This window comes from Chiloscyllium punctatum, chromosome 49 (assembly GCF_047496795.1).
Source record: "Chiloscyllium punctatum isolate Juve2018m chromosome 49, sChiPun1.3, whole genome shotgun sequence".
Lineage (NCBI taxonomy): Eukaryota > Metazoa > Chordata > Chondrichthyes > Orectolobiformes > Hemiscylliidae > Chiloscyllium > Chiloscyllium punctatum.
In genome coordinates, this window is record NC_092787.1 from 20563855 (window position 1) to 20577645 (window position 13791).

Consider the following 13791-nt stretch of genomic DNA (forward strand, 5'->3'; position numbering starts at 1 on the left):
TGGTTGGTGTGGATGAGTTGGACCGAAAGGTCTGTCCATCCCCCTGACCCCACCTGCAGTAAATCCCTCCTAAATTGTACAGGAATGCTGCCTGACCTGCTGTGCTTTTCCAGCACCACAGTCTGATCTTCAGCGTCTGCAGTCCTTGCTTTCTGCACTTGGGGTGGCATGGTGGCTCAGTGGTTAGCACTGCTACCTCACAGCACCAGGGACCCAGGTTCGATTCCAGCCTTGGGTGCCTGCCTTTGTGGAGTTTGCACATTCTTCCCGTGCCTGTGTGGGTTTCCTCTGGGTGCTCCGGTTTCCTCCCACAATCCAAAGATGTGCGGGTCAGGTGAATTGGCCATGCTAAATTGCCCGTAGTGCTAGCTGCATTTAGTGAGAGGGAAATGAAACTGGGTGGCTTACTCTTCAGAGGGTCAGTGTGGACTTGTTGGGCCGAAGGGCCTGTTTCCACATGGTAGGGAATCTAATCTAATCTAATCAAAAACTTCGTTCAGAGGAAAACCTCCGAACCTCACAGCACTTAGTTTGACGAGACAGGGTTGGAGTGCAAATCTGAGTTTTCCACTTAAGAGAAAGTTTGTGGGGGGAGTTCAGTCCAGTCCGGAGCTGTATGTGATCCAGTCCAGAGTTGGGAGGTTGCAGGAGCACTGACATCATACTCCTGCCTATTTTTTTCCCAGTGCCTGGGCAGGCTGTGTGACTCCCTGCCACATCCCATTGAGAGTAGTTGAGAGGTGGCTGGCTGTGTGTGCACAGCTCTCTGTGGGAACATCTAGCGCTGTTGTCTTAAGTGCTTCCCCCCCCCCCCCTCTCTCCACCTCCCTGCTGCAGCCCGGAGGAGGGAGGGGGCTGGAGGATGTCTCTCCCTGTCCGCAGGGCTTTAACCCAGGCACTGAGTGAGTGAGTGAGTGAGAGAGTGAGAGCTGCCCGAGAGTCAAGCGACCTTCCTGCCCATGGTCCGGCTGATGTGGCCGGAGCTGCACAATGAGTGCGCGGCCAGCGGTCCCAAGATGTTTGACGGCTCCCGGCGGCTGAAGCAGATCTGGGACGGAGTGAGACTCGAGGTGACGGGGGATGCCGGCTCTGTGGTTCTGAACAGCTTCACCCAACTGGACCCCGACCTGCCCCTCACTGAGGTACACTCTCTACCCCCGTCCCCCCGTCCAGAGTTTAAAACAAAAACAAAACCTCATGCTGCAGATCCGAAGCAAACAGCATCCAGACTTTGCTGGGGGAGCTCAGCAGGTCTGGTCGAGTCTGTGGATAGAGCAGGCAGGATTAAATTGCTGGAGAAACCCAGCTCGTCTGGCAGCAGAGAGAAAGCAGGGTGAAATTGCTGGAGAAGCTCAGCAGGTCTGGTGGAGTCTGTGGGGAGAGAGAAAGCAGGGTGAAATTGCTGGAGAAGCTCAGCAGGTCTGGTGGAGTCTGTGGGGAGAGAGAAAGCAGGGTGAAATTGCTGGAGAAACTTTTCAGGTCTGGTCGAGTCTGTGGATAGAGCAGGCAGGATTAAATTGCTGGAGAAACTCAGCTAGTCCGGCAGCATCTGGTGAGAGAGAAAGCAGGGTGAAATTGCTGGAGAAACTCAGCAGGTCTGGCAGCATCTGGAGAGAAATCAGCGTTAACATTTTGGGTCAAATGGGCCTGAAACATTAACTGCGGTTTCTCTCTCCAGATGCTGCCAGACCTGCTGAGTTTCTTCAGCATCCGCTACTATTGTTTCTGATTTACAACACTCGCAGTTCTTTTGTTTTTCTTAACAGAATTAAATTGCTGGAAAAACTCAGAAGGTCTGTGCAGCATCTATAGTGAGAGAAAGAAGGCAGAGTTAATATTTTGAGTCCAGTAACCTTCGAGAACTGGAGTCAAAACATTAACTCTGCTTTCTCTCTTCACAGATGCTGCCAGATCTGCTGAGTTTCTCCAGCATTCTGTTTGTTTATTTTTGTTTGTTACATACAGTTCTTTCTTAGTTTTGTAGTGAGGAGACATCTCGCTTTCTGTCTCAGCCAGCCCTGCTGTTGCTATGGCGATGTGACTGACTGCTGCACTGTTTTGCTGATGTGATGATATTTTGCCTATGGGATATGAGACACAGTAATAGCGCCCTGTTATTGCTGTGTGTACAGTCCGATGTTTAACTTTGCCCTCTATAATCCTGAACGCAATCATGTGTTTTTAAAATAAATCACTGCGGGTGCTGGGGAAGTCATGCCAAACTTGAAATGTTAACTCTGTTTCACTCTGCACAGATGCTGCTGAATGCTTCCAGCACTGCCTGCTTTTGTTTTTGTTTCATGTTTTTCTTTAACAAGTGGGAGATGGGTGGGGACACACTGGAGAAACTCACTGAGTCTGGCAGCATCTGTGGAGAGAGAAACAGAGTTAACATTTTTTTTCAGTCTGGTCTAACTCTTCTATCGACATTCTGGTTGTTTCACGTTTCCAAAGTTGACAGTATTTTGCCTTTATTCTAAGGAGTGGGAGCAGTTGTGAGGACTTGACCCCAATTTGAACCCCTCCCCACACGCACACACCACACACGTATATTAGTTATGACTTTGCTCCAAACTGAAAGTATCACTTTCTCAAAGAAGAATGATTTATATATGTCGAGCACCATGTGTTATTATTCTTGCCTCTCTTCGTAGAATAATTGCTTCTGGAGTGCAGGGGATTTGTATGCATTCCACAATGAAAGGAGCTTTAGGCCTCTGAGTGTATTGAAATTAGAAATCTGTTTATAAGGAAATGTTTTATGATATTGCAGCAGCATTTAATCTCAGCCTGGGCCTCATCTGACATCTCGAATAATGGCTAATGAGGAGACAATTAGACCCAACCTGCTCAGTCAGAGGTCCTTCTCTGTCGAACCGAGAGTGCGGGACAGGCAGCATCTGAGCCGGCCAAGGGTTAGACTTTTAACCTTGCTTCGTAACTAACACCCGAGATCTCAAAATGTCCTTGAGCGTCTGGGAATATGTGGGATGTCTGCACTTCTTAAAAAACGGCCAAAGGCATCCACTGCGGTTTCCTGCCTTTGCAGTTAGTGAGGAGAAAAATGCTTCAAAAACATCAACCCATACCATCTCCAGATCCCGCATTCAGGGTCTTTTGGAGGTTAACGTCAGCGCTGTGCATCTTGCAGTCCTAGCTAAATTGACTTTAGTCAATGGTCTTTGGAGCTTTCATGGTGCGTTAGGAGCAAAAATGTAGGAATTAGGCTATTCATCCCTTCAATACTGCTCCCTATTCTAGATTCATAGAATCCCTACAGTACATTCAGCTCATCGAGTCTACACTGACCGTCCAGAGAAGATCCCACGCCAGACCCAGCCCCACCCAGATCATGGCTGACCATCTACCACCATTCCTGATGAAGGGCTTTTGCCCGAAACGTCGATTCTCCTGCCCCCTCGGGTGCTGCCTGACCGGCTGTGCTTTTCCAGCACCACACTCTCGACTCTGATCTCCAGCATCTGCAGTCCTCACTTTCTCCTTGATCATCTACCACGTTCCTGTGATATCCCCATATCCATGGATGTGGTTAGTAACTTGAAATTGACCGTCCCTAATTGCCCTCAAACTGAGTCAGAGGTCACTTAAAGATGACTACATCACTGTGGGTCTGGAGTCACATGTAGGCCAGACCAGGTAAGGGTGGCAGGTTCCCTAAAGATATTAATGAACCAGATGGATTTATAACAACAATTGATGTCTGGTGTTACAGTCACAATGCTGAAACTAACATTACATTCCACATTTTTTCACTGAATTTAAAGCAATTAGTTGTCGTTATGAGATTTGAACTCACGTCATCAGAGCATTAGCTTAGGCCTCTGGATTTCTAGTCCAGTAACATTACTACATTACTGACATTGCCCTGGAGATGGATGTAGGGATGCTTATATATGTGTGTGCACGCATTTATAATCAATTTTTACAGGTAGGAGTTTCTGCTGCTAAATCATCTTCTCAAACTCATCCTATTACTTAAAAAGTTTTTTGACAGTTTGGTTAAATGTTCTAGTTAGATGTTTTGGGTCATATTTTTGCCACATAATTAAATTTGAAAATGCATTTGCAAAATTAAATTCCAGTGGTAACAAATACAAGATCCCTCAGCCGTTGTGCAACAGTCTGTTATCCCCCTCCTTCCTCCTTGCTTGAGGTCCACATCTCTTCCCATAGAAATGCCACTGGATGTGCCAGTATGTATATCAATACTGTTCGGATATTCCCCACCTCCTTGTGTCTCTCGATCTCTGTAAATTCTTCCAAACCTTTGAGAACGCTGCACCCCTCCAATTCTTGGCCTCTAGTCTGTTTCTAAATTCAACCATTTCCCTACCATTGGGGATCCTGTCGTCAGCCGCCTAGTCACAGCTGTGAAATGCCATTTTGACATTTCTCTGCCTCTTTTTGCTCCTTAATCAGCCTGAAACCTGCCACTGGGAAACCTTTTGTCACCTGTTGCTAATACCTCTTTGTTTGCTTTGGGTCAACTTTAAACAGATTCGATTCCTGCTGGTATGGGGACAATAGGAATTGACTACATATAAATGCAAGGTGTTGTTTTTTTCATGTTACAATCCTAAATGCAGAGGTGAATAATTATAGAACAGCACTGTACTTAGGGAGACCGTTCAGCCCATTGAGCAAATGCTTCTTCTTTGATAGACCCATCCAAACAGCTCCATTCTTTCCCTCTGGACCTGCATGTTTCCCCTTTATAAGTTCACATTCAACTTCCTCTTATTAATCTGCTTATATTATCGTCTCCGACAGTGTCATAAAGCTCCTTAAAAGATTAGCAAATGGCAGCCAACCTTGTAGCTGCTCCTATTCCACTCGCTACTGTGAGTGTACATTAATTCTCTGTTTATGGATTTTGTTGTTTGGGGCCACAGAAATTGTGACCCAGCCAGAATTCCACCGTTTGCTTTGTTTTAATTCTTCCTCAAATGGCCATTGTCTTCAGAGGTAAAGTTGACTGGCCATGCCTTGACCAGCAGCCAACATGTTCAAGAAGATCCCATTCTTTTCTTCCTAATTGGGCGGCGCAGTGGCTCAGTGGAGCACTGCTGCCTCACAGCGCTGGGGTCCCGAGTTCAATTCCTGCCTCGGGTGACTGTGTGTGTGTGTAGTTTTTTGATCATTCTCCCTGTGTCTGCGTGGGTTTCCTCTGGGTGCTCTGGTTTCCTCCCACAATCCAAAGGTTGTGCAGGTTAGGTGGATTGGCCATGCTGAACTGCCTGCAGTGCCCAGAGATGTATGGGTGAATTTGCCATGAGAATTATGGGGAAGGGGAGTGGGTCTGGATGGGATGCTCCTCTGAGGCTTCGTGTGGACTCAATGGGTCGAATGGCTGGGTTCCACAGCGTAGGGGTTCTAATTGCTTTATCTCAAAATGTTGGTGTCTCTGACGAGGCCTCATTATTCAACTTTATCTTCCAACATGTGTCTCTCTGCTTCACTGCGTGTCCCCTGTTCCCCTTCAGAGTAGCATCAGGAGATGTTTTACCCCCACCTGAGAGTGCAGATGTCTCATTCGAAGGACAGAACCTCTGACACTGACATGCAGCTGCTCCTCGGTACTGCCCTTGATCTTTCAGCTCGAGCCCTGGAGTGAGATTTGAGATTCAGGGAATTACACAAGTGGAAAGACGAGTCTTGTTTTTTTTTCCCTTTACTGTCTTGGCTGTGGGAATGTACAGATATGTAATCTTCAGCACAGATGTTTTATTGTGTGTTTTTCTACTTTACCCAAGGACACTCAAGTTAAAAATATAATGACTAAAAGGAAGCCACAATACTGGGAAACTAAACTCCAGCCACCTTCAACAAAATGAATATTGGCAGCCAATGCAGGAAGGTCTTCTCTTTCAAAGAATCTCCCTTGTGTGGTAGTGAGGAAGGAGTTCTCGAGAATTGCTGTTCTGTGCATCAGTCAGCACTGACTACCTTTACTACTCAATTGCACACAGACCATCAGGTGCTTTCTCCTTCTTTTCCCTCTCTCTGAAGCCTGGCGAGAGCACAGTTTTGTCACCAGTTGCCCTTCTTTGAGTGTGGGCCTCAGCTAATGGAGATTGACAGCTGTTCAGCTGTGGGAGGTGGGGTTAGATTGGAGCTGACCTCCATCCTAACATCTGGGGTTACAGAGTTTTCCAGCTGTTTCTCCCATCCCTATCCCAGGTCACTGGCTGGGCCCTGACCTTAATGAGTTTCAGATGTGATCAAAAGTGAAATGAAACCAGATTATGGTCCAGAAGGTTTATTTTCAATCACAAGCCTTCAGAGCGAGAAGGAGCAGCACTTGTCATTTCAAATAAACCTGTTGGACTATAACCTGGTGTTGTATGACTTCTGACTTGTCCACCCCAGTCCAACACTGGCACTTCCACAGCAAGTTCAAATGAACTAGTGAAAACTCATGGTGAAACTGGGGAACTTTCTGGACTGTCTGCTGACCAGAATCTACCAAACCGTCAATTAGAGTGTCAAGCTTTGACAACCACAGGTTACGGAACTTGTTATGTAATTGCTAGTTTGCCCTTTCTTTCTTTCTCTCTCTCTCTTTGTTCTTCTCTCCCTTTCTTCCTCTCACAGTTACTTTTCTTTCCTTTCTACCTTCCCTTTTTCTTTCTCTCTTTTCTCTCTTTCGTTTCCCTCTCTTTTGTTTATTTTTCATTCTTTCGTTCCTTTGCTTTCTTTCTCACTTTCTTGTTCGAACATCAAGTCGGCTCAGCGGTGAAAACAGACCTGAAAGTGGAACTTCGGTTGGACCGGTCCCATCGTTTCCAAGTGTTGCTGCTTTTTCCCCTCTGGACCCTGCCCAAGAGCATCTGCAGGGCAGCCTGGAAACCCTTTTACAATCGCCTCTGTGTTCAAGGATGGGGATGGTGTCAAAGCAAGGTCCCAAGTGACCACTCTTATGGACATGAAAGAGCCTGGAGCAGGGAAGTTCCCTCTGCTGTCTGGGGCAATATTTCTCCTCAACCAGTACCAAATAAAAAAAAACCCAGCAGATCACCTGATCAATATCTCACTGCAATCGTGGACTCTTGCTGTGCAAGCGGAATAACATTTCAAAGGCAGCTGCATGGTGGCTGCAGGTCATAAAAGTCACTCCTTAAATCCCAGTTCAGGTTTCCCACTTTAGCACAAATAATTCCACAATGATAGATGCCAAGGTTAATTCTGCCGCAGCTGGCACTCAGAATGAGGAAAGCGGAACAGCTTCCTCTACAGTGCGCGCCAAGGGGCCCGTCTGAGAGCATCCACAGAATCGTAAGAGAGCGCTTAAGCAGGTCAAACCGCCCATCACGCCTGCTCTGGCCGCCTTGAGTGGGAAACCCACCTGCCATCATTATCCCCCTAATTTTCTCCCTTGAACTCTCGAAGCTCCTGGCGTTCACCTCGACATCATTTGCTCTTCGAGAGGCAGAGATCTGATTGTCTAATTGAATTTAGATTCTGCCAGCTGCTTGCTGAGATTTGAACCCATCTCCCCAGAGCATTGCCGTAAGTCTCTAGTTGTCCAGCCCGGTATTATTACCATGACGCCACTGCCTCTCCAACCAGCCCATTCATGTCAGATTGCCAATTTAGCCCAGTGTTATGTGAGGAGCATTAGCGCAGTGGGTAATGGATGACGAGTGAGTGGGAAACAAATTTGTTAAAGCCTTTATCAAGAGGACTTGTGTACACTTAATCACCAGTAATTTTAGCTTACGGGGCCCGTTTACTAAAAATGACAGCCCTCCTTCAAAAGGATATTTACAGGACCTTCAGGGCCTGTTGAACAATGAGATGTGTGTGTGCGCCAATTTGAACCTTGACCCTCCCAAGCGAAGGGAACTGGCTCTGCTCTTCCTCTCTCTGTAATCAGTGAAATGTTGACAACGCGCCAGGTTCCGCCTGCAGTTAACAAACACCCTGTTACTGCTGAACTGGAAAGGAAATGACTGGAATCTGCATGGACATAATGGGCTTGAACAACTGAACTGTTTTCTCTGCTAGCACAGAGCTGCAGATTCACTGCTGTGCTAGCTCACAGTTGTGAACATCAATTATCCACCATGTAGTCGGGTTGGGGGATGGTGTGGGGGTGCAAGGTGGTGGGAAGATGAAAATTTCCCTTGTGAGTTCTGCCCTTCTTGCCCTTTGAGTGTGTGAAAATATGGTTTGAGATTGAAAGAGCTGTTAATAGGACAGAGTTGGTTCAGTCCATAGCAGTGATAAATTGGCATAATTGTGCTGAAAGGAGTTTGAGTATCCAGTGGGATAAGGTCAGCGTAGAGCCTGATTTTGATGTCCTTCCTTCATTCCTGTGGAGACACACACACACACACACACACCTGTGTACAGAGACACGCGCATACACACACATACAGACACACATGCATATACAGACACACACATACATACACACATGTGTACAGACACGCACATGCATATAGACACACACATGTGTACAGACACAAACATGTATATACAGGCATGTGTACACACAGACACACTTATATACAGACACATACATATACACACGAATACAGAAACACTTACATTCACACAAACATACACACACACACACATTCATACCGAGACATATTATGAACGCTCACTGTTTTCTCACTTCCTGCATCCTGACAATACTCTGAACTCTCTTTTGCTAATTGGCTATAACCTACAGAGGAATGTTGGTGACCCTGTCTGGTCAAGTTCAGTCTGAGTGTGCTCCTGCAATCTCATCCCCTTACTCGACCTTCACTTTACTCTGCTCCCTGCACTGCTGCACGTGTTTTAAACTGCCAACCGGACCCAAACTCTCCCTTCATCTTACTATCTCGTGTGAACCAGAGGGCATTATCTCTCAGAAAAGAGTTCAGGCAAAGATGATGTGGAACTTTATTTCTCTCAGAGGGGAGTGAATCTGTGGAATTTTTTACCAGAGTGGAGTGGGATCGTTAAGTAAATTCAAGGCTGAGATAGATTTTGAACCAATAAGAGGAATTGAGGGTTATGGGGAAAAGGCAGGAAGCATCTACACACACGCGCACACACACCATGGGTGCTGGGGAAAAAATAAGCACTACCGCAGTTAGGCGGTAGTGTAGGGAAAAAAGAAAAAGAAAATGAAAAAAAAAGAAAAGAAAAGAAGAATAAATAAACAGGAGAAAAATAATATATAAACAGGAGAATTGCCCTTTGATGTGAAGGGCAGTGCTTGTCACTGGCCACTCGGGTGTTTTCCTATAAAAAGAAAAGGCAGGAAGAGTGGAGTGGAGGACGATCAGATCAGCTATTACATGGCAGAGCAGATTTACTGGGCCGAATGGCCTGCTCCTGCTGCTGCGTCTTATGGTCCTACTATAGTTTATTACAGCCTCTTTGCCAAAGCATTTAGTCACCTGGCCTAATATCTCCTTTTGCATTTGATAGTTAATCCTGTGAAGTATGTTTCACAGTACTAGGGGCACAATATAAATGCAAGTTGGTGTTGACTAAGCTCACTGAGGGGAACAAACACTTTGTCTATGAGACTGGAGTTTCCTGATGCAGGGAGAAACACAGTGAAGATGAAAGTGAGGTTGGAAGGCAAGAATGTTGGAAGCAACAGAATTTATTTTCAGACTGCCTGCCATCTGCACTATGGCTGCTGAGCGACTGAGGTGTAGAGGGCTTGTTTATGAGCACGAATGGTTTGTAAAATAGAGAGGACTATCCTTCCTTTACAACGCCACATTGATTAACAACCAGCCTGCGTTTCGAGAAAGCTCTTTTCTTTCTCAGTTTGTTGGTGCCTGTTCCAGAGTGACTCAGTCATTTTATCTCATTGACTCCAGCCCTCTATAGAGAGGGAAAAACAAAACACTGCACTGAGCTTCCATTTCCTTCTGTGTCCCTCTGTATGATTGATCGCCCTTAACTATTTGTCAAGCCCGGGCTGAACAAGATAACAATAGGTGATTGAATGAATGTGTTTTTGAAAATCTGTTCTCATAGATCCAGTATTGTGTCCAACAACTGGTGCAGTCTGTGAATGCTTCTAGTCATATGATCAGGTCAGGGTTTTGGGGAGGACAAGCAGGGATTATTGCAAGACATTACTCAAAGCATTTAATGTGAATATGAATTTGTGACATTAATCATAGAATCCCTAAAGGATGGCCATTCAGCCTATCAAGTCCACATCAACCCCACCCATAACCCAGCATTTCCCACTGGTAATCTACACAACCTGCGTGTCTTTGGACTGTGGGAGGAAACCCACGCAGACATGGGGAGAATGTGCAAACTCCACACAGACAGTTGCCCAAGACTGGAATCAAACTCTGGCCCCTAGCGCTGTGAGGCAGCAGTGCTAACCACTGAGCCGCCATGCTGCCCCAGATTCTATTAGATTTACAGCGTTAGAATTCTGTGATTGAGGAGATCTAAGATTCCCTACAGCGTTGCTGCTACATTGAGATATCAGTGAGCTGCACACACCTCAAAATCAGTCATGATGCTCAACTGCTTTAACACTGTTAACACAGCAGCTGACTGGACAGGCCATGCTCTCTCTGCTGCCTGGTCTCCTTAGTGAGAACAGAAACAGTGTAAGGCTTGATTATCCGTTGTAGCCATTAGTTAAAAACACTCAAGCCCGTGAAGTGAACAGAGGGAGTTGCTTGCCACATTTGGACTTGGGGACTCTTCAGTGCACCGTTGTGACTAGCCCGTGGCGTAGAGACTGGGAGAGAACAAGTGGTGTAAGGGAATATTCTCCCTAGACACTATCAGTAAAAGTGGGCACCTAAACACCTCCCTTGTTCCTTGAATAGTTCAGCTTTGCACAATTGAGGCCGAGCAAATGATGTTTGGCCTTTGCTGAGTTAGCTAGTAAGTGAAGGAAACAACTCTATCGTTCGATCTTATGTTTCTCAGGACTTCAGAATAATCGTTTTTAAGCGCAAGTGCTGGAGCTTCAATCTTTCTTCAGTCATGTGCTGTGCATTGAGATATCGCCAGTTGGATACCCAGGCTGGAGTTCAGGCCTGAGTGATGTGACAATCTGGATGTGTGTAAACGTATCATTGCCCAATCCTATTGGGAGAACACAGCAACACAACGACCACAGGCTGGGTTTTAAATATTCCTGAGCTAGTAACTAGGCCTCAGCACCACCCAGGTTCCCAAGCTGGGACATGTCTTTTCATTTGAATGTTGGGAGAGGATTGTGTCAGATAACTGCCTACACCTTCCATCTGAAATGGAGAACTTGCATTTATATAGCTGCTGGCACGACCCACAGGATTTGCAAAAGTGATTTGCAGCCAATAAAATACTTTTGAAGCATCATCCAGTTCAAACATAGGCAACATGGTTAGTATCAGTTTGTAAATTGACTAAAGAATCTGTTTTCTGAAGTGAGTGAAGCATACCTATGATCAGAGAATGAGGGTGAACCACCAGCTGCTTCTCATCGTTCTGATTCAAAATATTACCGTGGGATTCGCCGGAGAACTAGATACAGTGTTGGTTTCACATCTCGAACAGTGCCTCTGACAGTGCAGCACTCCCTCCGTCCTGTGCGTATGTGTCAGTCTCGAATCTGTGCTCGGGTCTCTGAAGCGGCACTTTAACTGACACAGGGCTGCTACCTGTGCCTAGATTAGTGCGGTGCTGGAAAAGCGCAGCAGGTCAGGCAGCATCCGAGGAGCAGGAAAATCAACATTTCGGGCAGAAGCCTTTCATCAAGACCTGTGCCACAGCTGGTGCCAACCCTACCCACAGGCGAGCTGACCTTTTAGGGTGTGGCATGTGGTCAGGGGTTAGCTGCAATGGCGGGAGGGTGGTGCAGAATGAAACGCAAGATCCCCCCCCCCCCGCCCCCAACACCGTACCAGCCGTTTCAGTTCCTGGAGAGCAGTCTCCTCTCCATGCGCCATGCTTCATGTAGAGTGGCGCCCCTGTGGAATCTCCATCAGAGTATGATGCCTGTGCCCCCATGTGGTCCTGCTTCACTTCCCTCCCAGGACCGAAGGGTCTGCTGTATGACACTGTGGGCTGTGGCTAATGACTTCACCCAGGCTTGTGCTGGGTGGTAGCTTTGCAGTAGAATCCCCATAGAAACAGACAGTTCCTCCCCCTCAATCTCCTGAGACAGGGTCCCTGTAAAGTTCATTCTTCTCTCCAAACTAGGGCTGAGTTGCACTTCGAGTCCGGGGTTTTGAGAGTTAATGAGGGACGGTGATTTAATGCAAAGGAAGAGAACAGTTTCGGGACATGATTTCTCTGTAAAGCTGACAGTTGTTGTGGCTCTCCGAGGAATGTCGAATAGCCAGACTATCAGCCTTTCTCATTCCTCAGCAATAATCTCTGCTTAGTAACCAGACAGCCTGAAAAACACACAGACACACGCACACGCACACGCACACGCACACGCACACGCACACGCACACGCACACGCACACGCACAGACACAAACACATGCACAAACACACACAGATGCACACTCAAACGCACACATACATGTACATACACCCGCACACACACAGACACACACACATGCACAAACACACACACAGACGCACACTCAAACGCACACATACATGTACATACACCCGCACACACACAGACACACACACATGCACAAACACACACACAGACGCACACTCAAACGCACACTTACAAACACACACATACATGTACATACACCCGCACACACACATTTGGCAGTAGTTCACTGCTTAATTGTGCTTGTTCCATGTTATGCAATACAGGAATTTAAATGCTAGTTGTGGGATAGTCTGACCAATTTGGTTCTGAGCAGAAAGTCCCTGACCTTGGCTGCCACAGGCTCTACCTTCAGTAAGCCTGACCGCCCGTTTGTCTTTTTATGATTGTTTCTTGAGCTGTCAGAGGTGAGGGCAGCAGTGCTGGAGACTAGCTTACTCCTTCCCTTTAGGGGTACCTCAAAGGCACATCCCATTTAGGCCTCAGTGCTGGAACTTTAGTGAACTGAGTGTCAGAGATGCAGTTCTCAAAACAGAACCTCGGTGTACACCAGTCAGTCAACAGAACAAAACTAGAGGAACATTTAACAATCGGCAGGAAGTATCTGCTTAATCTGTTGAAAAGATAAACTTGGCTTGCCAATCTTGCTGTTCCATCTGACGCGGTCTCGAGGGTCAAGACTCCCAAAGTTTGGGGTTTGTGAGCTATGCCGCTCCTGTAAATCATGGGGAGTTTTTATTAATACTGAGTAAAACGAAGCTGCCTGATGCTGTCCTGAAGAGCCCTAATGGAAAAGGTAGGCATTTCATGTTCAGCAGTGCTCAAAAATACCAAAATACGGGAAAACAAATGATAGGCGAGACATTTAGGAGGCACCACATTGAGAGCTGGACCAAGTCAGAAGTCAGATGACACCAGGTTATAGTCCAACCGGTTTATTTCATCACCTGACAGAGGAGCAGTATTCTGAAAGCTGGTGTTGTGTGACTTCAGACTTTGTCCACCCCAGTCCAACGCTGGCTTCTCCACATCGTGACTGAGAGGTGGAGCAGTGTAAGTAAAAGTTCTCCCATTAAACCTTCTGCCCTCAGACAGAGACAAAACACCAATTTTAATTTTCTCATGCCAGGCATTCAGCAGTTTGTTTGTTTGTTTCTGTTTATGTGAGAGTCTGTGTGTGTGTATATGTGTGTCAGTCTGTGTGCACATGTGTGCGCACGTGCATTTGTACACGCGTGTTTCTGTATACGTGTGTACATTTCTGTGTGTGCACATTTGCAG

General features: G+C 46.5%; 1 protein-coding gene across 4 annotated transcripts in view; it reads left to right on the forward strand.

Moving 5' to 3' along the window:
* LOC140469347 (ral guanine nucleotide dissociation stimulator-like) overlaps positions 1–13791 on the forward strand; it is a 191106-nt gene that overhangs the window by 133031 nt on the left and 44284 nt on the right. For 2 of the 4 annotated variants that reach the window (XM_072565776.1, XM_072565779.1), the window contains exon 1: positions 718–1142. The exons of the other annotated variants lie outside the window; for them this stretch is intronic. In XM_072565776.1, coding sequence (XP_072421877.1) covers positions 960–1142 — 183 coding nt within the window. In that variant the 5' untranslated portion in view covers positions 718–959. Of the gene's footprint in view, positions 1–717; positions 1143–13791 lie in introns of those variants that run through there. 4 annotated transcript variants of the gene reach the window in all.